At 41.9% G+C, this 27,147-nt stretch overlaps 1 protein-coding gene and 1 long non-coding RNA gene across 2 annotated transcripts in view; both read right to left on the bottom strand.

Moving 5' to 3' along the window:
• Positions 1–371: 371 nt before the first annotated feature.
• Positions 372–10,265, bottom strand: NPTX2 (neuronal pentraxin 2). The gene is made up of 5 exons (XM_064726165.1): positions 9,717–10,265; positions 8,155–8,371; positions 4,802–5,046; positions 3,188–3,367; positions 372–2,008 (listed from the first exon to the last, which is right to left on the bottom strand). Exons 1-5 carry the CDS (start codon positions 10,167–10,169, stop codon positions 1,781–1,783), a joined length of 1,323 nt encoding a protein of 440 aa, XP_064582235.1. The 5' UTR covers positions 10,170–10,265; the 3' UTR covers positions 372–1,780.
• An 8,022-nt stretch (positions 10,266–18,287) lies between these two features.
• The window catches only part of LOC135454357 (uncharacterized), a 40,260-nt gene continuing 31,400 nt past the window's right edge, over positions 18,288–27,147 (bottom strand). Inside the window, exon 5 of the long non-coding RNA XR_010442094.1 lies at positions 18,288–18,617. This is a non-coding gene — a long non-coding RNA (uncharacterized LOC135454357). The remainder of the gene's footprint in view (positions 18,618–27,147) is intronic.

The following is a 27,147-nucleotide window of genomic DNA, read 5'->3' as shown; positions in this document are numbered from 1 at the left end:
AAATAAAGGAGCATTGACTGCAGGGCTGATGCCTCTTCTGGAACCAGCCCATGGGAGATGAGAATTCTGCACTTTTCCTCACCTCACAACACAGATTCTTTTGACATGAAGTGAGTTTTGTGTTTGTTTTTTCCTTGGGGCAGGGAAAGCACTGTTGTAGGCTGAGGGTGCAGTGTGTGTGTGTTCATTTTAAAGCCAATCATGACAAGAACACTTGAGGAATTTGGTAATAAATTTGACACATTTGGGGAATAAAGAAAACTCCTTACAAGACTGTCCTTCTACCAGTCTAGAGAGACAGCAGGTGAACTCATAGAAGCTATGAAAGAGAATATTCAGTGTCTTGTGTGGCTATAAAAGAATTAAGAGACTCATTTTACAGTGCATTTTAATTAAAAGTTCATTATAAGAATTTTCTTTTAAGAACAGCATACTACATATTCATGGAAATATGTAACTTTACCCTACAAATGGGACTGTCACCATATTATTCTTACAATTCAAACATATGAAAAATAAAATATGATATTTAGCTTTATAAATTCCCCCTCCCCCCCTTTAAATCCTTTTTCTTTTAAATAACAAAAGTATTAACTCTTTCCCAGTACAGTGCATTTGCTATCTGCGAGCCACAAACCAAGAATTCACAGCAACGCCAAGGAAACAGCAACATTGTTTGCAAAATATTGAGAGAAAATGATAAAAAAATATAATAGTCAGCCCAGTGCTTACAGAAGAGACAGTCAACAAGAATTGAAAGAGCAGCACATTTTCATATTACATAGGACCATTATAATAACATATAAACCAGTGCAGAAGACTTTTCTGCTGGAAAAATATATACCAATTCTCAGCAAGCAGAAACTGAACTTTGGCACTTGCTCATAAAAAGGCCTTTCAAAGCAAAACAAAATGGAAATTCACTTAATCACAGCTTGTATATTTAAAAAAATAAAGACATTGAAGCAAGGAAACAATAGAGAAAAGTGTACAGGCCAGGTCACTAGGAATTCAGTACATTCAGCCTACAGAAAATACAAGTACAATCTTTGATCCACCCACCTATGCTGGGATCCTGGCTAGCAAAGGACAGGCTTTGGGACAGAACCTCACCTGAAGCACCTCAGCTTCAATGGAGCTGTGCTGATTCAACAGCCCTTTCTTCAAATTGAACTGGTACAATGTGTCTCCAAACATCACCCCTTTATCATAAATAAGGATTTTTAATCTGCAAATGAAGAAGCAAAAGCCTTGCACTCAGACAGTGGCTGTTCTGCTCTACCCATAGCTGCACCATAACCACTGCAGTGTAAGGATTAAGTGATTTTTATTTTAAAAAAGGGCTAAAAAAAGAATGGCTTTATTTTGAAGAGGAGACAATAGACTGGAAGGAAGGGTTCACATTTAGTCTGTTATTCCTGGTGCTGTCAGCACTGCACGTTCTCAGGAACATGAGTGAAGTGTGCACACTGTTCTCCCTCCCTGCAGAAGAGCTGATGTCTAAGCTCAGGCCCAACCAAAAGGGTTCTGCAGGCCAAAGCACATTTTTGGATCAGGCCATAGGAAAGCAAGGGCTGCTCTGGTCAAGAAGTGCTCCTTTCATAGCCAGGCTCAATGCCCCAAACTAGCAGCTATCTTTGCATTGAGGCAGTTTACTCAATTTTTTTTTTATTCTTTCAAGGAATTAAGACTGGGGAAGGGCAAGGAGAAAAAGAAGTGCTTCAGATTGCACAGAAGATTGTCCTACTAAAGGGGGCACTTGGATGGGAAGTGATCACAGCTACAAGTCAAGCAGGCGCTCCTCACAGGTCTCCACAGGCCATTTGGTAGCACCTCCAAACACATCCACGTTGTTGTCCACCCAGGGGATGATGTTGCCAGGCATGTTGATGGAGCAGTTGGCAATATTCATGATGTCTTCAGCTCTTAACACCCTGTCCCATATATTGAACTGGCTCATCTCCCCAACAAAGGCTTGAGTTGCATCAAATCTTCCTCCTACTGTGTCCTTTAGGCACATGAGAGTGAGGATTAGATGAAGAAAACACCAAAATTAACTTCTCAAACTTGAAGTCCCTCCCCACCCAGCCCCACTGCTAGAGAGGGGTGCAGAGTTTGGTCACAGAGTGAACAAATTTGAGTTTCACAAGGGCTACATTGAACAAAGCATTCAGTGACAAGCTCCAACCTGGATTGTGTCAAAGCAACTGAGGGCAAGCAGTGGTGACTGCAGAACACCACAAAAAGGCTGCACAGAACCAGCCTTGCCCTGGAGCAGTAGAGCAGGAAGGCAGCTTTAAACTTTGAGGCTCATTTAAGAGCACAGGAGAGCTGCAGGGATGTGTAAGGTTCCCCTGCAAGCTTTATGGCTATAGATTAAACCATAACTGCAGCCCTTGCCCAGCTGTCTGCAGGCACTGGGAGATGTGATCTTTGGATCTAAATAAACACCCAGGCTTTGTCTGGCTGTAAATGAGTGATTCAAACTGCCACTGCATAAGTCTAGAAGTGTTTGCTTGCTCCACTCACTACCCAAGGACAGAAATCACTCATTTTTGAATGAATCCAGCCATTCCACTGACTTGGAACTGATAGCACAGGACAGACCCCAGCACAGTGCAGGCAGAGATAAAGGAAACCTGCAGACACTCAGCAGTGAGCTCTGCAGAGTGCATTAGGATACTGAACTTGCCATTCTGTCATTTCTGTCATGGATAAGTATCTACTAAAATCAATACACACAAAACTAATTTATCATTGCTCCAACTGTGAACCTGGGAATCCTGAAGAAAGGCTATTTCCTGCTACTTGTTACAATATTTGCTTTTTTTAGTAAATGTATCATGTAAGTAGGGAAATAATAATAGGGAAATACTGTGAAGCCAGGAGCCACACAATTCATGACTTATGAGATGTTAACTCGAAAGGCAAACTTCCAATTCCTCTGGGTTTTTTTTTTTTTCAATATTCTAAAATTACTTATTCTTAACCCCAACATGAATATTCTGAATACTTAATAAGTGAAACAAATATACCAGTTTGGGATTTCATTAAGTATTTGTTGCCTTGTTTCAGTCTGATACTGTGTATACAACAGGATCAAGATTTTACTAAATTCTCACAGCTCTTGTTGGTTTGGGGAGTTTTGATTTTGTTTAAACCCTGGAACACCCTGTCATTCACTCACCTGTTCCTGACCCAGGATCAAGACACCTCCAGGTTTAATTGGATGCCAAGGAGCAAGATTCTCCCCAGTGCCAAGCTTCTCTCCATCCTGAAAAGCTTCCCACATTCCATCTCTGGTTGTCCATGTGATGCAGATATGATGCCATTTTCCATCACTGATGAAGAGAGGGAGCTGAGCAACCTACAAAAACCAGAATAATGCATGTGGCAACCCAAATCCAGCAGTTCAAGCCCAGCATGTAAAGAGGAACAGGATTTACTCTGTCCTCAACAGCAAAAACTTTATAGAGACAAGAGTTAGTCCACATCCTGCTTTGTAGGATCCCACAGCATCATAAAATTATTTAGGTTGGAACATCCCTCCAAGATCACCCAGCAGCGCCAAGGCCACATCTACCCCTGCAGGAAAGGTGACTCCACCTCTGCCCTGTGCAGCCTGTCCCAGTGCTTTGCCACCCTCCCAGTGAAGAAATTTCTCCTCATATCCAATTAAAACTTCCCCTGGCACAACTTGGGGCCATTTCCTTTTCCTGTTGGGAGTAGAGACCAACCCCCATCCTGCACATTAATCTGTGACATTTGTTGTTAAATCTCAGTGCTTAGTGAGATTCCATCCAGTGCTCACATGAAGTTCCTCTCAGAATCTGGGGTTTGCCAGCACCATCTGCAGTAACAACTTTGACAAATGGATCTGTCTGCTACCAGGAGAACTTGTGGGAACTGTTCCCTAGGCCTCACAATAAGGAGGAATTATGCTCCTTTAGGAGTTTGAGCTGAAAACCTTCTCAGGTCAACATCAAGACAAGTGCCGTGGCTATGGAGCTGTGATGTGGGAGAAATAAAAGCCTCACAGAAAATTGATATTACAGACATAAGGAGAGTCAAGTTTGCTTCTCTTCCACAAACCATTAAAAATAATTGGTTATTGATCTGGGAGGATGATAGGACTGTTAAAAGTCCATAATCAGCCACAAGATGAACCACCTGAGTTGTGTAGCAAACACCTGATCCCTCAGAGAGCAGTGAGTTACCAGGAAACCCAACTGAAGGTGGGAAGAAAGGATACTGGTTTAATGATGAGTTTCAATATTTTTTTCCAGCTTGTCAGAAACCATCAATGGTATGAAGTAGCTGTGTCTAAAGTCTGAAAAATTGTATTTAAACTGATGTTCAGTCACTGAGCATAACAAAACCAGACCATTATGTGGAGAGCCTTTTGCTCTGTCTTCTGCAAAATTCATTTAACATTTGTAACTTCTACAATTAGAAAGACAAAAATACTGCAACTGGCTTAGATCTCACAGGTCTGGCAATGGTGTGGCTTCATATTTTGGTTGTGTTTCATAAAATAAAAAAAATTAAAACCCAAGAAGCCAAGATCTGCTTGTAACTTCAGACAACACAAGTGTGTGCACATCTAATGTCAAGCTGCTTGGTCCCAACACCCAAATATCTGTACAATTTAACTTCTGCTTCAAGTGCTTTAATGGACTTGCAATCAGCCAGTGGACAGCAGAGAGCAGCACCAGAGGGAGGGAAGGAGCCAGGGCAAAGGCACCAAGGGGTCAGGCCCTGTTCTGGTTACACTGAGAACAAAGAGCTCATCAGATCTCACCTTATCATTAATTAGCAGCTCAATTGGATTGTTCCCCCACTCTATGAGGACAATTTCATTGGCTTGCCCAGGAACAGCATATGAGAAGGGAGTGCCAATGCCAGGAGAAGCACTTGACCTGAGCCACAAGCACACAGTGAAAGCATAGAGCTCTGGCAGGGTCTTCTTGATCTTCCCATACAGGTAATTGGTGCGGAGAGGGAGCGAGACCTTGAACTCATCGGGTGACTTAAATGCACTGTTACCTGGAATCACATGGAGCAAAAAACCCTTAACTGTGAGCAAAACAATGCATTGATAAGGCTAACACACAATTGATATTGACAATCTTTGGCTTTAATCACTTTAGAGAAGTACAGAAAAAAAAGTATATTGAAGTAGTATTTACTGAATGTTGATTTTGCTGCACACAAAAATGCAAATAGATTTTATCCACATTGTGATAATTTAGTTTATTTCTGCTCATTTAGAGCAAGAGAACAGATGGTAGACAATCTCTTTCATTGCCTAGTTCATGGCTGGAGGTCTCCCTATTTCAAACAATTCAGACTGGTTTAAGACATTTACTGTCAGTAAAATGGATTCTCTGCTATGCTCATCATTAAAGCATCACAGTGCTTCACAACCAGGATTTCTTTCCCTGCTCCTGCTACACAAGCAGTACCTGTGTTAAGATCTCAGGCTAACACAAATTAACACCTTTTGAGCAGCAAACCTGAAATAAGAGTCCACTGACAGTCCAGAAAGCAGCTACATTGAGTAGGACTGATTTCTACCCCATCAACTGTACAGGACAAGATCTGAAAAGTTCAAAGTGATCTGAATTAAAAATGCAATATCAAGCTATGAACTATGGGAAGATTAGACACTTGATTTACTATAAAAGCAGAAATTATTATTTAGCTTTTTCTAAAAAAAATTAAAACCAGTGAGATATTCTAGACATGCTTACAAAATTGAGAACCTTAAGACCAAAACTTTCTGAAATTGCAATACTCTGTAGCATATAGTTGATTCAGATGCTCATAAGTAATTTTCTACAAGTATTAAGAAATAAATCCCACATTGTGCCACAAATTGAACTCCACAGTTCTGTAGTAATGCCACCCTCAACTTTTCAACAGCCTGTTCTGAGTCTCCCTCATTTCCTTTGCTCACATTCCTGAAACAAATTCAATCCTCTTGCCAAACTTCACACTCCAGTCCAAATGAAAAGCTGTTGCCACAAAAGATTGTCACAATTTTCATATGTATTTTTTAAATCACTGGCATTCTCTCATTTCCCCTTCTCAGAAGCAACTGAAGTGTTTTGGCTGCATTTTTCACAGAATGAGGGGGTGGGAGAAGAAAAAGCTTCTCTTTGGCTTGAATCTGTCTTGAGGAACCTTAGAGACCTGAAATGTTCTAACTGGTAAGCAAATAAACACCAGGGTCTCAGGGATAATACTGAATAACCTGTATTAGGCTGCTACAACCAATCTCACACAGAAAAAACAGAAACATGCCCCATTAAAAGAGCAATTATTTTTGGGCTAGATGGGTAAGAAATATTGTTAATCCCTTTCAGAGATAGAGAAAATAAGTTTAGATGTAGTAAATGATCTGTTTGTTCCTCCAGCAAAGCCAGGAATCACACTGAAGTCCAGGCACTACTATTTGCAGGATTATGCCTCCTGCTTTTTCTACTGCATCCTCTTCTGCTGTCAGTGGAGACAACCACTGAAGGAAATAACAGAAAACTTTGGGAATCAAAACAGGTGTAGAAGTTTTAAACTCTTCTGCCCTACTGCTAACTAAAACTGCTGTCACAGCTACAGATAAAATCCAAGGCTTACAGAGACACCTCATAAAGATTTTTCCCCTCTATTTAGTCTCAGGACAATGAGGAGCTTATGACACTCCAGTTATCTGTAGGGAAGAAATGCTAAACAATACTGCATTTTAAATAAAAGCACAACAGGAATACTATTTTCAAATGAGACCAGACTAATTATTGTTTGTATTTAAAATACAAAAAAAAAGTTCTTTCATCATTATTACCCTCACTTTGATTTGGCAGAGGAACCAGAACAGCTAAGCTGTACAGTAATAGCAAATTACACAAGTAAAAGAAAGACTGTATCTTGGTTCCTGTCCCAAATTCTTCACTTCCCCAGAGACTTAAGACAGCCCTCACTCACCACACAAAAAAATAAAGGTGGGAACAGGTTATTTTTAGCCTAGCTGAATTACACATTCTTGTTCTCCCACCACTCTCTCCTTCTGATATGAGTCACATCTTTCAGAGACAAGGACTATCTATACTTGACTCATAAGACATTAACAGGCCACTAATTCTCCATAACTTTGGTTGCAAGTTAGGCTTTATCTTGGCTCTCAGGAAATACCAAAAGACAGAGCCAGTAGAAAATCATCTTCCTCCTTCTCTCTTTTAGAAGAATAGATCCAGTATTACACACAAGTCCATTAAGCTGCATTTCTAAATTCATGAGATGTGCATGTTTGCACCATTTGGAGGACTTGCCCATTAAGCTGCTTTTAAGCAGTTATTCACCTTGGGAAATCACTTAAGGATTGGGCAGGGAGATTTACTGTAACTCCAGCCCTCTACAGTCCACTCTGTACATGGACACAGTCAATACAGAAAGAGTTCTGTGCTCACAGACATTTGTAATTCAAATAAACAGATTCCACTCAAGCAGAGAGGTCTCAGTAATAATTAAGGCAAGAATCAGAATGAATGACTAGGATTATGAGAGCATCCCCCAGTGGGCCATGTGTAATCTACTGTAAACTCTGAAGGCTGTAAACTTAGAATAGAGCATAATTCAAGTAGCTGCAGCTATCCAAAGTCATAACCAGTAACAAAAGCAAAAGCCACCATCAATACTTCCAAAGCAGCAGGAAACAAAGCTGGTCTAAAACGCCATTCATTACATCAAAGGTAGTTGTGCTAATTAAATTTAGCCCCTATGACTCTCAGTCCCAATAAAGGCAGCTCTGCTCAGATGTATGCTTGACATTATGTAGCTATTTACACCCATGCCATACTTATTCCTATCTCCACTTGCCTCCTTACAGATCTTTCCATCCCACAAACACTAAGAGTTTCATCCTAGCCACCCACACACGCCAAATTAAGAGACAGGAAGCCAAAGCCAGGCAACTGCCTGTCAAGCAAGAAGCCTGAGATAAAAGAAAAGGGAGAATCCAAGTATTTGCACTGTCACCTACTATTCAGTCCAGTACCTCAGTGTCTTTCCCTCAAGGCCCACATTTAGTCTAGTGCTCTGGAAGAAAGGAGTAAACAAAATTAACCAGGATGGGGAAGCGTTTTGATGCCGAGCAATTACCTTTCTCTAGCTCAGACACTCTTTCTAGCAATGCATTCAAGGCTGACTCTGTCTTCTGCCGGTGGGCTGAGGTCTCGTTGTGCAGCAGGGATTTCTCATCCTCCAGCTCGGCCACCTTGCTGAGGAGCTGCCGCTCCAGGTCCCCGAGCCGGCGCTGCAGCATCTCCCGCAGGTCACTGGGCAGCGCTGCATAGGACACGTTGGCCCGGAGCTGGTGCTTCAGGGCAAAACAAGGGGGAAAACATTGTCATTCCTGACACAGAAATGGCAAATGCAGGTATGCTCCCGGCCCAAAGCAGCAAAGTAAGAGCATGGAGCTCTCCAGCAAGTATAGAAGAGGTATTGCTTTTTAGCATTTGTCATGGTCAGTGCTTTTATCAGCACTGGAGCTAAACAGGTCCTGAAACTAAAGGGCACTTTATATGAAAGAGTTTTCATACATTTAAGTTCAATAAAATCAATGTAGGGACCAGGTCTAATGTAATTCTATTAGTACACATACATGTGGCACACTGGTCAATTTTTATGTTAGTGACATGGCCAATGTAAGTAAACACAAAAACTATCACTTCATTTTAGATTAAAAATTAAGCTACTTTGAAAGCAGATTTACCAAAGTAAGATGCTCCTTAAATCAATCTAAGTACTAAGCCGTGAAAGTATTCCTATTCAAACTGAAAAAAGAGGCACCTCACACTCTCAAATAACACTGGTATCTTTAAAGATACTAAAAAAACAACATTTTCACCTACCACGTTATTCTAGAGGAGTTTCTCTTCTACAACGCTAAAAGGAATGCTTCAGGAAGACAGCAATAGTGGTAAAAGGAGGGAATGAATACTATCAGCTCATTCAGAACTGCACTTGCAAAGCAGCGCTCACAGAACAGCCCTTGGGAAGTTACTCGCCACCCTCACATCAGCACTGACTGGAGGACAGCGGGAGCAGCATGTGAGGCTCTCAGGGTGTGAAAAGCAAAACACCAGCACAAATCCTGTGAGAATCCTCTCTACAAAACATGAGTGCATGAGCAGCACTCAAACCACGGGCACTGTCCAAAGGCTCATGGAAATCACTTATCGGTGGGCTTGGACCAAATCCCCTTTCTGTTCAGAGGCGCACAGAATCGGGTTCTTTCCATTCTGTGTCAGCCCTGAGTGCATCATCTTATCTGCACCATCTGCCCAACACAATCTCCTCATTACCACTGCTCTGTTCAGCACCATATGCCGAGGTCTTACTGCCCAAGACGTCAGCTTTGTACCTCTAACCACATGAAGTCACATCCCCAGAAAGGGAGATTTACACATTATTAGTACAGAAACTAAGCTGGTGACAAGCAGGGAAACCATAATCTCCCCCCACGCAGTGGGAGCACACATTCAAGAGCAGCCCCTTAGGTATTTACTATTAAAGAGAGGAGATAAATAACCAAGAGACCAGGACAAGCCAAACCGAGCCTCTCGCCCGTGGGTTGGGCCGGTTTGGATCCATCTCCACAGGGATTTAGGCACCACTCGTGCCCGAAGTGCCCGCTGGACGTGCAGCGGCTCCGGCCCTACCTCCAGGCTCTCCAGGCGGTCCTTCAGGGTCTGCATGGTGCGGCTCAGCTGCTCGATGACCAGCGCCGGGTCCCGCGGCAGGTCGCCCATCGTGTCCTTGCCCTTGCCCACCTCGTTCTTCCACGCCCCCGTGGCGGACTTGCCGTCGGCCCCCTCGCAGCGGCTCAGCTTGCCGGTGAGCTCCCGGATGGCTTCCCGCTGGCTCCCGATGGTCTCCTTCTGCTGCAGGACGGTCTCCCGCAGCTGCAGCACCGTGGCTTTCAGCTCCTCCTCGGGGGGCAGCGCGCCGCCCTGCATGGGCACGGGGGGCAGCGGGCAGCCCGCGCCGGCGGCGTCCAGCGGCAGCGAGGTGCACACGAAGCGGCTGCCCGGCGGGCTCTCCTGCTCCGGGGCCGGCGACCCCCGCCCGCCCGCAGCTACGGCGAGCAGGAGCCCGGCGGCCACGAGCAGCATCCCGGCTGGCGAGCGGAGCGCCCGCTCGGCGGGGCGGCCGGGGCCGAGCCGCGGTGCCAGGAGCGGGTCCCGCCGCCCCGTCTCGTCCGTCCCGTCCCGTTCCCCGCACGCCGGTCCCGCGTCCGCTGCCGGCCGCGGCTTTTATAGGCAGCGAGGGCGCGGGGGGCGGGGTCCGACTCGCGCCGCGCGCGCTGGTTGGCTGCGAGCTGTGTGACGTCAGCCGGGCCGGGGCCGGGCGGCCGCGGGGTCGGGAGCGCTCCCGGACCGGGACCGGGACCCGCGGCGGGGCCGCTCCATCGCCCGTGCCCAGCCTGACCTCCCGTGGGTCTGTGACACCCCTTGTCCCTTGTCCCCGCAGCACGGTCCGCCATAAAGAGCCCGGCTCCATCCACCTCGGTGCGCTCTGCCGATCCCGCTCCGTATTGTCAGTGCCTTTCTGGTACTGAGCGGGTCAGGAGCGGACCCAGCGCCTCGAGGTGATCCGAGCAGTGCGGAGCCAAGGGACTGTCCCTGTCCCTGTCCCTGTCCGTGTCTCTTCCCCTACGGCCGGCCTGGAGCGGCTCTTTGAGCTACAGGACAATGCCATCAGAAAAACGGGAGCGGTTCAAGCTGTGCATCAGTATTCACACTGATTATGGAGAGGAAAGAGACATGGACATCTATTAGAGTACCATAATTCTATAGCTGGACCATAAGAGCATTGTGGTTTCAGCTACATTGTTTGTGGCATCCAATGTTTTTAATGCTGATCCTCTTATTCAGTCACTTTATAATTCGTGAAGGCTTTTATGTTTTCCAAGTGACAAACAAACACCGAACAGTTCTTACAAACTTCTTGTGGATATGCAATAAAAACTCTTACTCGACTGGAAAAACTCAGAAACAATTTCCTTATGCATCAGCAGAGGCTGCTCTTAGGACTCCCAAATCTTTGAGTAGAGTTTCAGATTTTTAGAAAGTTGGTATATGGAAAGACATTTTACCATAGGGTAAGTAGCTCCTGCTATGAAATACATAATGTTTTAAATAATAATGAATAAGAATATGTAATTGAAAATAATTTTAGCTTTTTTTTTCAGTCAGCATGAGAATTGCTTTGTAACAAAATGACTTAACAAGTTTCCAGGAGTGTGTACCAACCACAGGGACAGTTAAATCTGATGGTTTCATGGAGTCCAGTTTATTTGTTCAGGTCTTCTAGCAATGTCCTGTTTAGAGTCACACGAGTCAAAGGCGCTGTTCAGCCAGGTGGTTGGGATGCAGCTCCTGTTGCTCATTCAGGGGAGAGCGCACCGGGGGCAGGCAGAGTTCAAAATGCAACCAGAAGCTCCGATTTCTGTCTGAGCTCCCTTTGTCTGGAAACCAGCTCTCAGGAGACTGTGCTGCTTCCTGAATGAATGAAATGTACCCACTCGAGTGCAGAGGCTCTGACTAATGCCTGGGCACACATTTGACTCCCATCACAATCAACAGCACATCGTGTCTTCAGTGGCTTCATCACCTGGCTGATTAGAATTCTGGGTGCTGCAGTGAGGAGCACCATGCAAGCACACCAGGAACATCTCACCTGTCAACACGGGGTCTTTCCAGTCCACACAGGTCAAGAAAATATTAAAGCTTATACAGAATAATGTACCAGAATTATTGCTCTGCATGTAAGATTAATCAGTCCCATCTGTATTGCATTGCAGCTCATTTCTCCCAGATTTCATGTGAAGCAGTATGAAAAAAGTAATAAAATAATTGTAAAATGTTGGATTTAGCCTGTAGGAAAACAGCAGTCAATTGCTTTTATACAGCTTGATTCTACCCTTTATAATATGAATTATGATGGCATCCTGGGCAAATAACCTCACATTACTTCAAAATAAACTTCAAACTCCTGATCTTGATTTTAAAGCCCACTTTACAATTCAGAGCTGATCCCAAACAGGTTTTGACTGAATGCATGACAGTGATGAAGGCTTTGCACCCTTTTAAATTCAGGCAATGTATAGCTTGAAGGTTTTGCTTAATTATAGATAGATTTTTGTCAAGATCTCTTATTCAGACAAGCTGAGGAGTAACACAAGCAGCAGCAAGCAATAAACATCTGACTTTCAGAGTCCTGTAAGGTATATGATGGTAAATTGCTCATGACAACAAAAGTATTGTCCTTTATTACTCTACTGTTTCTTCTTGACAGGGGAGGTCAGTAAAAAAGGAAAGAATCCCAATAAAGACACTCAGAAACATCAGTTACCACACAATGGGGTATAAATGTGGAGGACACAGGGAAAGACAGGTATTATCCACTGTGCTTCTTAATATCCTTAATATTTTGCCATGGTGCTTCAGTGCTTTCAGAATAAAGGGAGGTGATTGCCCTGCCCTGCTCACCTCCAGTCCTGTGTGCATTTTTGGGCACCACAATATAAAAAAGACATTAAACTAATAGAGAGTGTCCAAGGGAGGCATGGAGGATGGGGAAGGGTCTGCAGGGGAGGTTGTATGAAAAACTGCTGAGCATCCTTGGTCTGTTCAGCCTGGAGGAAAGGACACTCAGGGGAGAGATCTCAGTGTGGTCTCCAACACCCTCCAGAGGGGCAGCTCCAGTCTCTCTCCCTGTCACCAGGGACAGACCCAAGGGAATGGCTGCAGCAGGATCAGGATGGATATTAGGAAAAAAATTTCCCCCCAGAGGGTGTTTGGCACTGGAATGGGCTCCCAGGGCACTGGTCACAGCACCAGCCCAGCAGAGCTCAGGGAGCATTTGGACAAAGCTCTGAGGGCCAGGGTGACATTTAGGGCATTGTCAGGGCTGTCCTGTGCAGGGCCAGGAGCTGGATTTCAATCATCCTTTCCAGCTCAGGATATTCTATGATTCTATGACTCCATGACCCCAAAAAACATGAATTACCCCACTTTACCCTACTTGCAGATTCTAAGACCTAAATTTAACACAGGTAATAATTTATTGAGACACTTCTTGTGACTGTAGGCAGTGTTTTTTTCATGTTGAAGGCCATATAAATCTTCATTTTGAGAGACTGGCATGCAGCAGTACATTATCATAAATAATAAATCATTAAAATTCCGAGAAAGTCTATCATTTTTACATCAATACATCACATACTAAAGCATAAGCTAGCTGAATACTTGATCAATCGATATATTTTAAAATAAAAATGGGGTTTTTTTTCCTTATGACCAAAATGATCAGTTCATAGGCACTGTGATGATATTTCACTGTAGGATAAAAGTGGATTGGGTTAGAGGGGGAAGCACAGAGAGCACAGGCAACTTACAGTTGCATTTGAGAGGTTTTTGAAACTTCTGCCTCTGTGGCTGTCAGGCAGCCTAGTGTGTCAGCAGCCCACAGAATGGATTTTTAATTTTTAATTTAACTTTGACAGTTTCTATTGCCTTCAAAAGGGCTTTATTCTCTTTGGAAGCAGCTCTTGTATGCTAGCTGCTATTTGTCTTTGATGCCTAACTGGAGTGTCTAACACCAGAAATTCAGTGTCTGTGTAAAATGCATTGGGATTCTCAATAATATAAAGGGTTGGGGTTTAGGATGGAAGGTCTGGAATTCAGGGGATCCGGCACAGATCTTTGTTAACACACATCTGTCTGACCACTGTCACTAACACAATTTTGCAAAAACTTCTTAATAAATTAGGAGATTGTGCCTTCTTTTTAAGGTGAAGCTTAAGCACATGAAAGGCAGTGTATGAGTGACTTTAGATGAAAGATTGGCTTTTTTTTTTTTTTTGGTACTTCAGGTGTGTTCCACTCATTATTATCCAGATCTTCTGTGAATTATTCACTTAAAATATCTGAAAGGTCTGACTTCAGCTGGACCTAAGACACAGGTTAAGATCCTCTTCATAGGTGACTTAGAAATTCAGCTCTTACTGTAATGGCAGTCAAGCATGTAACTGGCTAAAGAAATTTTCGAAACTGCCAGCTGTCCAACTTTGCCAAATTTGTCTACATCCCCTTAGCATTTCTCAGATTATAAACTCACACCAGGCAAAATTTGTCTATTCCTGTATGTCGGTGCATCACAATGGGACTCAATGCTTATGCTTTGTATCAGAGCAGTGTTTATATCAGCTAGGTTATATTAATTCATTTATGCCATTTTTTTCGAAGAAAATGCTACTTGGGCTGCCATTTACATCTTCCAAAAGGTGAAAAAATAAATATTTCATTTGTGTAATTCCTTAAGTATGTATCACTGTCAAAATGCATCAATCCACTTCTTCCATGACAAGTTTAGCTATTTACTCTATTACCTATACTACTATTCACCAGCAATGAAACCTGAAATTATGCAATTTTTTCAGTATTTCCTTAATATGTTTGCTGAAGCAATCAGATATGATCTGACTCTGTATTTATTCTTTAATTCTGCTTCTGACTGCATAAAAGTCCCCGGGCCACTGATTAGAGGGGTGCCACAAAAGTGAACTCCGATATTTTTAAGCATGCAGAAACTTGGTACCTGGCAAATGTTAATACCAGGAAATGTAGGAGGAAGAGAGGCAATTAACCAGTTTCAGGAAAAGATATGAAACTCTGGTTTGCCGGGAGAAACTAAAAGTCACAGCATCCAGGAGTATTGCAGCATGAGGATTTTTTCAACACACTTTAGGAGTTCTTTATATTCCCATTTTACATAGTTTTTATAGATAAAATAGAATATTAGAAGGAACCAACCATTAAGAGACATTCTCCCTTTTTCTTTTCATATTCTAGGCTGGTCTGTGAAAATCATAAATGAAAAATGTATTTCCTTTTAAGCCAATGGGTTTTTTTCCATTGATCTGAATAAATTCAGGATTTCTCTAGATCATTTAAATGACACATCACTTTTCTGAGAATCATTAATTTGCACGATCTTCCTCCTAGCAGAAGGACAACAAAACTCACAGAAAAAAAAATTAACTTTGTCAGAGAGCTTCAGTGCAGGAACTTTGAAAGCACATCAGGTACTTAAAAGGGAGCTCAGTGCCTCCAGCACTCCCAGCTGCTGCTGGGGGCTGAGGGACAGGAGCAGGAGCCTTTGTGGAGTGCACACAGGCTGCCTGTCGCCCTGGCACTGCTCACCAGCCAGCCCGGCAGCCTCTGCACGACCCATTCCCTTCCTGTACTCTGCAGACATTTAGCCCAAAATGTCAGCCTGAGAAATACACCTGAGAAGTGGAATAGGTTACTTATGTGGAGAGCAAACCCTGAGAGCTTCACCTTTATTACTTGGTTATTATTAATGCACATCTCCCTGAAATTGTGTGAATTTTGTCCAGCTCCAAGGGCAAGACAAATTACAGAATTTAGCTAAAGTCTGCATACATACAAAATATACTGCAGTGTATCAAATTCATTCAGATCTGGATATTTTTGCTCACTTTTCTTTTCAAAATTCTAAGTCCAGTTAGATGTGGTGTTTTTGAAGACTGAGAGGCCACTGTGAAGAGACCTCATATCACACTTGTTTGTGTGGCTCGTGAGAGCATTTCCTCTCTGCAGACTCCATTAGCACCACTTCCCACATGGAATATTGCTCTCAGAGCAGGAGCTGGAACTATTCACTCCATTGCAGGTGTCTCAGTGCCTCCTGTTACACCTCCAAATGCTGCAGAGTGGATAATTATTACAGCCCATGCTTTGGGGGGTTTCTAGAGGCAATAAGCTTAAGGCAGTCCTTTGAAATCTTTCCAGTTCTGCAAACTTTAAAGTCCAGTGGCAGGTGAATGGTTTCCCTGTAGCTGGCTGGGAAATTGTGTCCCTTGACCAATCACTGTTACTGTGGTGTTAGAACTGTATTTTTTCTTTCCATTACACAGTTACATAAAACAAAAATATATGTTTGTACCAGTTATTCATATTTCTACGTGTGTGTGCAAGATGCTCACACACACTCACAGACATAGGGTACACTAACTGTATTTTTTAATACAGAAATACACCCTTGGACTTAGAGCTGGAATCCAGAGAATAGAATGTAATGTACCCACCTTGTGACAAAGGAAGAGAGAAAAGAATACAAGAGATCAGAAATCCAGGACAAAAGGCAGAACACCTTTCTGTGCTTTTCCATTACAGAGCATTACTGTAGAAGTAGCCCAGCCTTTCATGTGGGTGATTTTGTTTCTCAGTTCTGCCAGGAGCAGAGAGATAACCTTGAGCTCTCCCACCAGGGATTTCCCTTCTCCACTCCCTATTTCTGTGCCTTGCTCTGTGACTGACAATTAGAAATGCTATTATGTCATGACCCATATGACACGTGAAATGCCAAAGCACCAGGTGTTCTGAGATGATGTTAAGTCACCTCAATAGGTTTCATTTCAAGTTCTAATGAGTGTGACAAAGTAATGATACATGGAGAAGATCCAAAAAGTTCTGGTAGGCTGAGGGGAAAAAAAAAAGTCATTTGTCTGTGGAGGTAGTTTTTGCAAGAAACTAGAATGTGCACAGATGGAAGAAGACTGACACAGGAAGATTACAAAATAGAGGGTTATATAACTTCAGCAAAGGATGCTGCACCATGCTTCAGACTAAACACCTGGGGCCAGATTTGATAGTGAACCTGGAAATTAATTCATTTACACCAGATAAAGTGAGATTGTGAAGTTTTTGGGCTTCAAGAGCAGCTCCACTATTGACCTGTGCAGGGTATTTCATCCCCTGGCTCAGGAAAGGTTATTTGTACAAAGAGGTACTTGAGTGTGAGAAGAGTTAGTCAGCCAAAAAACCTGTACATTTTTATTGTCAATAATGCATTTTTCTGTCACTGTACTAGCTCTACTTGGCAAGGCTGCAATCATATTTTAAGTGAAGTAGAGCTTAATAATGTTATTTGATTTTAATGCTCATAACAGATTTACCTTTCCCCTCCTGCCATTTGCCCATTTCCATTTTGGTTTAATCTGTTATCTTTTCATTATTTAAGGTGACAAGACCTTTGGAGAAGTGATTGGCCATTTTCTGTGTGTTTTACAGTACTCAGCTAACTCCCCACTGACATTAAATACAGGTACTGAGCACTGTAATGATGTTATTCCTATCTACATTTCTATTATCTAAATCTAAAGTCATTGGTAATTTTACATTTAATTGGTTTTCACAGTATCTTTTACACAGTATGCCATCAGGAAATGATGTCACAAACTAAATTTCTTTCTTTGCAGACCAATGGGTATTCATTAGAAAACATACAAAGAAATAGTAATGATGCAGTGTTAAAATTTTCAGTCCTTTGCATTTAAGTGCTTAGCAACATTTCAGGTATCATTAACTGAATGGCATTAAATTAATTCATTTGTGAAACAGAGCCCACTTCAATGTTTTCATTCTCTAAGGCATGACAAAATTTTGCAGTTGCAAATTACATAGATTAAATTTTCAAATAAAATGGAAAATATTTTGCCTATAAAACCTTAATCTTCAGCCTGTGAAAAATACTGTGGACTATGAAGGAGCAGGTTCTACATCCTTGCTGTGCCTTAGCCAGTCTGAACAAAGGTCTAATGAGTCTCTGAACAGTGTGAAAAAAATCACTGGCTGTCTGACTAGCCGACTGTAGGGCAGGAAAAAATCCTATTTGTCCAGGTTTGATTGAAACTTAACTGTCAGTGCCCACACAAACCAGAAAAATAGGATTAAAGGCCAAAGAGATATTAACAGTGGAAATGTTGTACATCTGCTTTGACAGATGATTTCTGCACTTCACAGGTTTAACTAAAGATCATTTTCTCAGCAGTTCTTATGAAGCTAAAGCCCTTCTAAATGAAATTATTAAAAAAACCTGAGGATTAGTGAAATCTAAGCTCTCATAAAACTATCCAAAATGTAAGTGGTAACGAGATGCAAAGATAAAGTAGAGCACTTACATTTCAAAATAATGAGATGTCTGTACATCAAAATCCAATCAGGTTGTACAATGCTAAGGGCCTTAGCTATTTTTCCTAACTCTGAAAATCATTAATCATACACCAAAATAAATTTTATTTGTGACTATGGGAATACAGTAATATTTCATAGACTGTGAAAATTGTAAGGATAAAAGTGAGAGAATCACCTTAGCTTGTAACATGACTTCACCCAGATACCTTCCAAAAATTATGCCTCAAAGTCATTCAGCACAGAGGAGCTGATGCACAGTTCTGTTTTAGTCTGGACCAATGGCAAATAATTCAGTACAGAGCCATTGAGCCACCACAGCCAAATAAGCCAAGGAATTTCGTTTCCGTTGTTTCATCTGATAACAGGCTTAGTGTCAGAGCTGCTCAAGGAAATGCTGCAAATCCAGGAGTGCAAGTTCAGATCTGATGCTGGGTGTTGTGCCAAAGCCCAGGCTCAGTCAGAGCACTGGTAGAAGAGTAGGTGGCTGTTTGAGCTGAAGTCAAAGCACCAGGCACAGCAGTGTTACAGACGGGCCTGGCTTGATCTCCCATCCCCATGCTGTGGGGAGATGAGTGAGAGTTAAAACCAGGAGATTTTGGAATCGCATCCCCAATGTATGAATAAATGAGAAACATCATTTTTTCTGCAAAATAATATTTACTAATTCGCATCCACATTTAATTTGTAATGTTGTTGCGTCATACTTACACGAAATACTGTATATGAATGAATGCCCCTGAAGGGAATATTCTAAAAATAAAGGGAAAAGTAAAGGGAATATTTTTAAAACCTTGTCTGACTCAATTGCCATTGTGCAAACCCCACTCAGAATTGTGCTTTATAAAACACTGCTTTGGGCTCAATCACCAGACCTGTTCTCCATTGGCCAAGCTACAGGTACAGTCAGTGCAACAGCGATGAAACCAATTGCTGGGAAAACTAAAGATCTTCTCATGATTAAAAAACTAACTATTGTTACAGGTTGCAATATTTCTGTTAAGTTTCAGTGTGGAATAAGTTATTGATAACTTATTTTTTCTTTTTTTCCCTGGAGGGATTTGATACCAGCTCTGAATGCCGGGGATCTATAAAGACACAGTAAAACCAAATGAGAACAAGTGGAAGCCCTGCTGTGGAGAAGGCAGAGTGCTCGTGTGAATGAGGTTCATTACAAATCAGATTTACTCCACAATTTCTCTCCAGTTTCAGTAAAGGTAAAACTTGCATGGAAATACCATTGCTGGCTGCAGCTCTGGGACTCTTCAATAAAAGGATTGATCCTTGTAGTAAGTGGAAGCTGGATACAAAAGGAGTGCTGAGCAGCAACCAGAGGGCTCCAGATTATGACAAGTAGATTATCCCAGTAAGAACCACTTAAAAAGCAACCACCACCAAGACCTTTTATCTACAGCATAGGCCTCTGTGCCTTAGAAGGTTGGGCAGAATTTATAAGGCATTTAGTAACACAGAGGAAATATTACAGATCAAATTTCAGTGTGTACCCTCACGTCAACCCTGTTCTCCTGAGGCATGGTTTTCATTATTGCAGGTGTTTACTTTCTATTTGTTCAAAAATCATGGACAGGGCCAAATAGGACGCTTAATTTCAAAGGCACTGTGTAAAAATGGGAGGTGTATTTATCTCTGACCTGTACTCACTCAAAGGCAGGGAGCACTCATGACAGCCCTGAGTTAGCCTGTCATGCCACCAGCTCCAGGGCAGAGCTGCCTCCTAGGGCCAGCCAGTAATCCTCGTGCCCAAGCTGAAATCATGGCTCATGCCTCTTGCTGAGAGCTCATGACATGGCTTATTTACCTACTGCTGTTCCTTCAGAAGCACTATAATTCAGTATATTATATACATTTTTCAGCAGATGTTTAATGAACCTAAGGAAGGCAGGGTAGCTCCAAGCTCAGCGGGGCCAGAGAAAAGGTCCCTGATTTATCTGAAAGCTTTTGTTGAGAGAAGTTTAAAAATTCACGCACTACTTAAAAAATCACACATGAGAGAATGATTTTGGGATACTCCACTTTGCAGAACACAAGCTGATGTATCCAAGGTGCATCACAGAGCTGTCAGAGCGTTCCACACTCACAGCAGAGCCGGCTCTAATTAATCACTGGGTGCCATTAATGCAGCTGCTGAGGGGGGTGTTCCTGGCAGCACACACTGCACAGTCAGTGTGTGGCACCCAGTCCCATTTCAACAGGGTGTGTGGTATTTGAAGGCCATTATAAAGCACATTAAAAGGACATAATAGTTGCACATGAGCTTTCTGGAGAAGAGTTCTCCATGTTTAGCTGATATCCTTCTATGCTTTCATTAATTTGTTAACTCTTCTACACACAAGTCTTATACAGAATTCATGCTCTATGTGTGATTTCTTTCTTCCTGACCATTTATTGATGTCCTGCAGTATCAGTTATCTGCCCACTCTCCTCATCCCCACTGACTTACTCATTTTAGAATTTTCCCACATTTTTAGCATTGCAAGTTCTTCAAAGAAGAATTTCCTGTTTCTTGTTGATGGGACAAAATTTACAATAGCAAATCTTCCATGTGGATGCTGTATCTTATGGAGGTCATTGCTGTGCTAGTAACGGTTGTGCCATGATTTTTTTGGTGGACATTCCCACTTATAAATGTGTAGGTTATTTATGGAAAGCAATTTCATGAGGCACCAACATGGCTAAAATAATTTCAACTCAACATCCAAACACATTTTTGTTTGAAGTCAATGTAGCTGCATATGATACTTCTGAAGCAGTAAGGTTTCTTTATAGTGAAGTCACTACATTTAACTTCAAATCACCTAAAATTTTTAATTCTTCTTCTTCTTTAAGGTATATTTCAATAATCCAGCCAGCCCTAGTAGGTCCCTGGTAAAAACTGCATCAATAACACCTCTGAGTGCTATGTCTGAACAAGCTGCAAGCATATCAAGGCATTACTTTCTGTGGCTTTTGTAATATATTCTGCACATAGATGAAAGTGGCAAAGTTTTTAGCCTCATCAGTGAAGCCTCAAGGGGGCAGTTATGGTATAACTACATGGCTTCAACCAGATGGAATCCTTTAGGCTAAAAGACGAAAAAATCCACAATTTATTCCAAGCATTATTTCTCAAGTCCATTGCTGCAGGGTTTGAGTGGATCCTGGAAACCATTTTCTGAAGCAGAAGTAAAGGGCCACAAATAAGATTTATTAAGGAGTCCTTCTTTCAATGTAAAATTACATTTTGCCAATTTCAATTAAAACTCCTCCCTCAAGAAATCCAGCTAAGGAGGGAGATTCAGGACATCAGATACTTGTTGCTCTCAAAAATCAGATTTGCAAGTGAAGAAATTAAAATTTTTGAAAAAAGAAAGAAGGTATGTCATTGATGGTGGACCAGATCCTTTTATCACCTACACTTGTATCAGGGCGAGAAATTTTCCTTTGTCACCAGCTTCAAGGAGTTCTGAAGAAGCTCAAAGTGAAACTATGAATAACACACAAAATTCCATTATAAAAATAAATCTGTCTTTTCCTAAAACACTCCTGTGATTCCACACCATTTGCAGAATTTTGTTGGTTGAATTTAACTGTACATGGCATCTCTTGACATAAGGAAGCATTTGGATTTGCTGCTTTGGATTTCAATAAACACAGCCCCACTGACTTTTTTCATCAATCAGTTTACTCTCCTTGCTCTCCAAAATGAAAGGGTGGTTTTATTTGGGTTGGTTTGGTCTGCAGAGCTGAGTAATCAGGTCCTTATACCCCTGTGAGTAAAACTGAAGTTCTCTCTTGTCAACAAGAAGGTGATTAGGGCTTTGAGCATGGAGATAAGCTTATTACAGCAGGAATCCATTCCCAGTAATGGTTGCACAGTCTGCCCATGCACTTATAACACTTGATAGGTGTTCATCTAATCTGCTGCCAGGGACTGGAGCCAAACCTAGAGCAGACATTTCCCTATTATTTAAAACTTTAAGTACATATCAGTAATCTAATTACTATCTACTCAGTGGCACTGGGACAGACTATTAGTCTGTGCAAAAGCTGTCTGTAGAGAAGGAACTCCAGCAGCTTTCTTTCAAAAATATTTAATGCAATTAAATTGTTCAATTGCCAAGCAAGGCCGCCCTCCAAGGGTCAGTAAGGATCCTGGTTCTGCCTCTGGCTCTGTCCTGCATGAATAATGTGTGCTCCCAGCTCTATCCTTGGAGGGCTCCTCAGCAGTTATCTTCCAGCAAACTTTCTTTGATAGCTTTCAAACCTATCAAATATGTATTTAATAAAAGTATTTTTCAGAATGTCTGAGTGGAGATGGACAAAAGTAAATGTGTATGGAAACCCTCCCTGATGGCTCCTTTCTGTCACAGCCTGAAGAACACACACAATTAAAATTCCACATGGAGCTTCAGAGAGGTAGTGACTGAGACTCATCAGACTCTTTTTTAAAGTACCCAGAGGGTGAAGAAAATCCTAAGAGGAAAAGAACAAAAAATATTTGGGAATGAATATAAACCAGTTAATTACCATCAGATTTTGAATGGTCAAATGGCAGGAATTTAGAGAGCCAGCAAGTAACAATTTCCTGGAGAAGTAGTTGTAATTTAGAGAGGTACTACCCTGGAGGAGAACTGGGAAGTGACTCAACTACACTTCTCTATTTGTTTTTCCTTCTCTCACTGCAGGAAATATGATAAAAACTATGACATCCAAATCACTGACAGCAAAAGAATATCCACATAGCAGCAGCAAAAACAAAGTGTGTTGGACAGAGGAGCAAATTCCCTAATCCACACCAATTTTCTCTGTTTGGGCTGTGCAGGATGGCCTGCTACATGCCCTGTACAGTCACTGCCTGACTAAACAATTTGTCTTAACATTCTCATTTTCCAACTAAATTCCCACAACTAGAAACCCTCAGTCACTTGTATATTGTCCTGACATAAATCAAGATTTTCAGCTCCTACTTCCCAGTTCCAAATATGCCTCTGAGATCCTCGTAGCATTTAAAAGCTGGTTTTTTTCACTGTACACACATTAGCATATTATGAAAGGAATAATTAGCATATCAAATGCTGGAGATCAATTAGCTGCCAAAGCACCAGTCTAGACACCAGCGCCTGACACTTGTAATGGAATCAAAGCCAAGCTGGCCAAATGCTGCTGCTCCCTCAGCAGGGCTCCTCAGAGCAGCAGCAGGCTGTGTTCATTCATTACCCTCTGCAGCAGCAGCAGCTCAGGAGCTGATTATCATCTGCTCCCATTTACTGCAGTTGCTGAGCCAAACCCTAAATGAGCTCACAGATTTGGTGTCTGTTTGTTCCTTGTCTGTGTCTATTGACTGCGTGGTTTTATTCCACTATTACCACTTGGTTCCAGTAATGGTTTCAGTAATTCCTTCACTTTCTCTCGAGGTTTCTCCAGACCCAGCTCTGGAGCTGCCTGCTCAGCCCTGCCCATGCTGGAAAACAGAAAACTCTGAGGACAACCAGGGATATGCTCCTGGTGCACAATGGAGTTCAGCTCCAAAAGCTCTGCTGTGTCAAGGCTCTTTGAGGTTTGGAGGGATTCTGAAGAGGATTTAACTCATGATGATGAAACAGGGCCAGAACACTGCACTGCACAAAGTAGAGATCAAATACTTTTGCCCTCAAAAGGAGCATAAGAAATTGTGAGCTTCAATGCCTTGGCAAGCTGAGAATGAACAGCCCGAGGCAATACATGTCCAGAGAGCAGCAAATACAGCAAAACAGCAGCTAAGAACCTCATTCTGCAGTCTAAGGATGACCAATTCCTCATGAGATTTTCCTACACCTAAAAAAGAGAGAGGGAATTTCTTTTAAAGGAAATGTGATCAAGTCTCTGCTCTAAATTCGCTGTACAGCTCCACATCAGATGCCTTCTGACAGCTAAGATTCTCCATTCATCACTGAATCTTTGACTTCTTTGAAAAACTTCTTGCACTTTTGCCCTAACCACACTTCCCATGATACAGATGGCTCAAATACTCATTTACTTCCACGGGATAATAATCTTTAACGTGGCATTATCAAATTTCTATCTGCAGATACTATTTAATGCAGAGCCATATTAGATGATCATGCATTCAGGAAAGGAAAGAGGCTGGCTGGAATTTCATCCACGTTAAAACAGAGACAGTTCAGGAAAGAAATTGTAGACAGTGGTTTAGCAATAGATTTATTCCCATTAAAAAGGAAAACCATGCAAAAGCTAAAGACTGGTATGGCTTGGCTTCTTTGTGACTCCCACAAAACATTCTCCAACACAGCTTTTCACTTACACACTTACACCTTTTCACCTTGTCTACAGAACAAACACCATTTCAGCAGAGAAACCTATCACTGGTTTTATATGCTTTGCTTTGAGCTCTAGCTCAACAGGATGCTGACAGACAATAAAACCTATTTTCTAGTCCTCAACTGGAAGTTACTTCTGAAAAGAGGAATCATATAAATTGACTACTTTGGGAAAATAATTCTGTTTTCACTGAGTTATTTCCCCTTTATTACAATGTGCAGTACCCCCAGTTTTATTTTGAGACACTGCAGACCCACCATGCCATGTACCTGAATGCTCTGCACTGTTAACAGCAGCTATTCCTGCTCACATCTACACAAAGCAAATTCACGACAGCAGCTGCCAAGAAAATCCAAGGTTAGGTCAATCTCTGCTCCCAACATTTCACTTGGTGTTTTTTTCTGATAGGCATTACCCTTTCCACTGTTAGAAAAGTCAGTGTCTGTTCCCTAAGTGATTGCTGGAACCTTATACTGTGATTTTCAAAGGCACTGTAAAAAAATAGCTAATTTATACCTTTGTCTTGTGCCTAATGAATTTTATACATTCAGGAAGCCAAACTGGAGAGGGTAAAGGAATTCCTCCCTCCTGAAGGAATCTAAGTCAGTGCCTTCAAAATTGCACATTTTAATTTCACTCACTGTAATAATTTGTGTGGGTTTAATGTAATAATTATAATTTGGGTAAGATAAATTCACAAACATTATCCTAGTAAGGAAACACATAAATATATTCACAATTCAGACATTTTAAACAAAATCATTCATTACTTGTCCAGAACTGAGAAACTCTTAAACATCTGCACTGAGCTTGTACAAAACATTACAAATTGCTAAGGATTCCCTGAATATTCATTTCATTTGTTTGTATTTAATTTGCAGCATATGATGTTTTATGCTAGTAATTATATAAAATCAACACTTACAAACACAGATAAAGGCCTTCACAGAGCCTGGCAGAGAGCAGTGTAACAATGTCATCCATTTAAAAACAACAGAAAAAATACTGGCATCATTTCAGAAATGTAAAGCACTCAGTACAGCTGGAAGAAGCATTTATTATTTATACTCTGGAGGCTTTTCATTCACATTTACCAACATGTTTACCATTTGGAATGAAGATAAATTAGCAAGGCAGCAGCCAAAGACAATTTTTTTGCACAATAAATTTCAAATCCAGGAACATTCAGGTGAACCATCCCCATCCTTCCTCCCAAGTGACTGACAGAGATGTGAGCGGCTCAGCAAGATGTGCTTGGATCAAAGTGCTAGATGCTATGCCACATATAGTTTCTGGATTTGGATACATATCTGAGTTAATGCTGGAAATACATTTCAGCTTGCCAAGGCAGGTTGGTGCCATGAATAATGTATTGTATCCCACAACAGAGAACCCACCACAGAGGCTTTTATTGCTATCCATTTAACTGCTGGTCCAACATACAGAGCATGAATTTTTCACACAAAAACCTGTCTGGGGTTTTTGGGCTGTGGGTGCATGACAAGTGACTGCTCAGAGCATCATCCTAAGCCAACAGTATAAAAAGTTAACAAACTTGCATGAAACCACACAGTCATTTAAAAATCTGATGGATAATTTGTGTTTTATCAGTCACAGCAATAAAATACCTGCACTGCAATTATGGATGGACTCAGATGCACCGGAAAAAACATTTCAAGTCACTCTTGAGAACCATTCAACTCTCTGCCAGCGGATAAAGCTGCTGAAAGCATTTGTCATCTCAACTAGCCAGCCCTCACTTATTTCACACTGCAAAAATGCAAATTGTCCTGTGACCCTTAAGACAATAGTGGAATACCCACACTTCTATGAAAAAAAGGTTGTACCATTTGGACCAATTTCTGTACATATTTATATCAGTATATACACAGGTGCCTCCCAACCAGTGATGAGCCTCTGCTTCCCAGACACTTCACTTTTGCCCTTAAGGTTCCCTGAATGCTCAGAGCTTCTCTGTGATCCAATTTCCCCACTCTGAGCACACATAAAAGGTGTGAGGGGTTTATTCTCAGGGGATGTTCAAGACATCCTGTGGCCAGAGTAACACAGAGTTAACTGAGGGCTTTTCTCCAAAAAGGGAGTGCTTATGTTGATATGGGTGTTTGAAGAACAGCCTGGAGATCAGAAAACTCCTCCCAGTAGTGGAGAGCCAGAATCCATTTCCTCATTATCCTGGAAGGCTGCAAACCTCATCTCCCACCATCCCAGGGCAGCAAACCTCATCTCCCACCATCCCAGGGCAGCAAACCTCATCTCCCACCTTCCCAGGGCAGCAAACCTCATCTCCCACCATCCCAGGGAAGCTCCCAGCCCATGCCTATCCTGGAGGCAGCTGCCTCCTTTCCTGTACAGCAACTGTTCTGCAGCACAGAAAGCACACAGGACTCACAGGTCAAAGGGGAAAAGCAAACAGAACACTATCACCCATACAAATTATGAAATAAAAATCAAAAACTATTTTATCATTGGCTATTTATCATGCACAAACTATATGCCAGGTGGTATCAGCTGAAGGAAAAAAGCAACTATTTCACAGCTAATAGCATTGCCAGTGCCAAAACTTGGTCCTTGATTCAGCTAATACTATGGGATCAAATTCCTGTCAATAGAATCTCATGGTTTTGGAGCTTCTAACTTGACAACCATCTGCCTCCACAAAACCAAACTGCGTACACAAAACGTGCTGAGTGGGTATGAGACAGTATCTGTTTACTGATTACTGTTGAATAAATTTTAAAAGAAGTAATTGTCC

This window comes from Zonotrichia leucophrys, chromosome 14 (assembly GCF_028769735.1).
Source record: "Zonotrichia leucophrys gambelii isolate GWCS_2022_RI chromosome 14, RI_Zleu_2.0, whole genome shotgun sequence".
Classification (NCBI taxonomy): Eukaryota; Metazoa; Chordata; class Aves; order Passeriformes; family Passerellidae; genus Zonotrichia; species Zonotrichia leucophrys.
Note: the sequence above shows the minus strand (reverse complement) of the source record. Positions and strands in the feature narration are given on the sequence as shown.

Coding starts and splice junctions, on each gene's coding strand:
- NPTX2 (XM_064726165.1), bottom strand. CDS start 10,169: ATGCTGCTCGTGGCCGCCGGGCTCCTGCTCGCCGTAGCTGCGGGCGGG. Junction 8,372..9,716: donor ACCGCCTGGAGAGCCTGGAG/GTAGGGCCGGAG, acceptor TTTGCCCTGAAG/CACCAGCTCCGGGCCAACGT. Junction 2,009..3,187: donor TGATCCTGGGTCAGGAACAG/GTGAGTGAATGA, acceptor ATGTGCCTAAAG/GACACAGTAGGAGGAAGATT.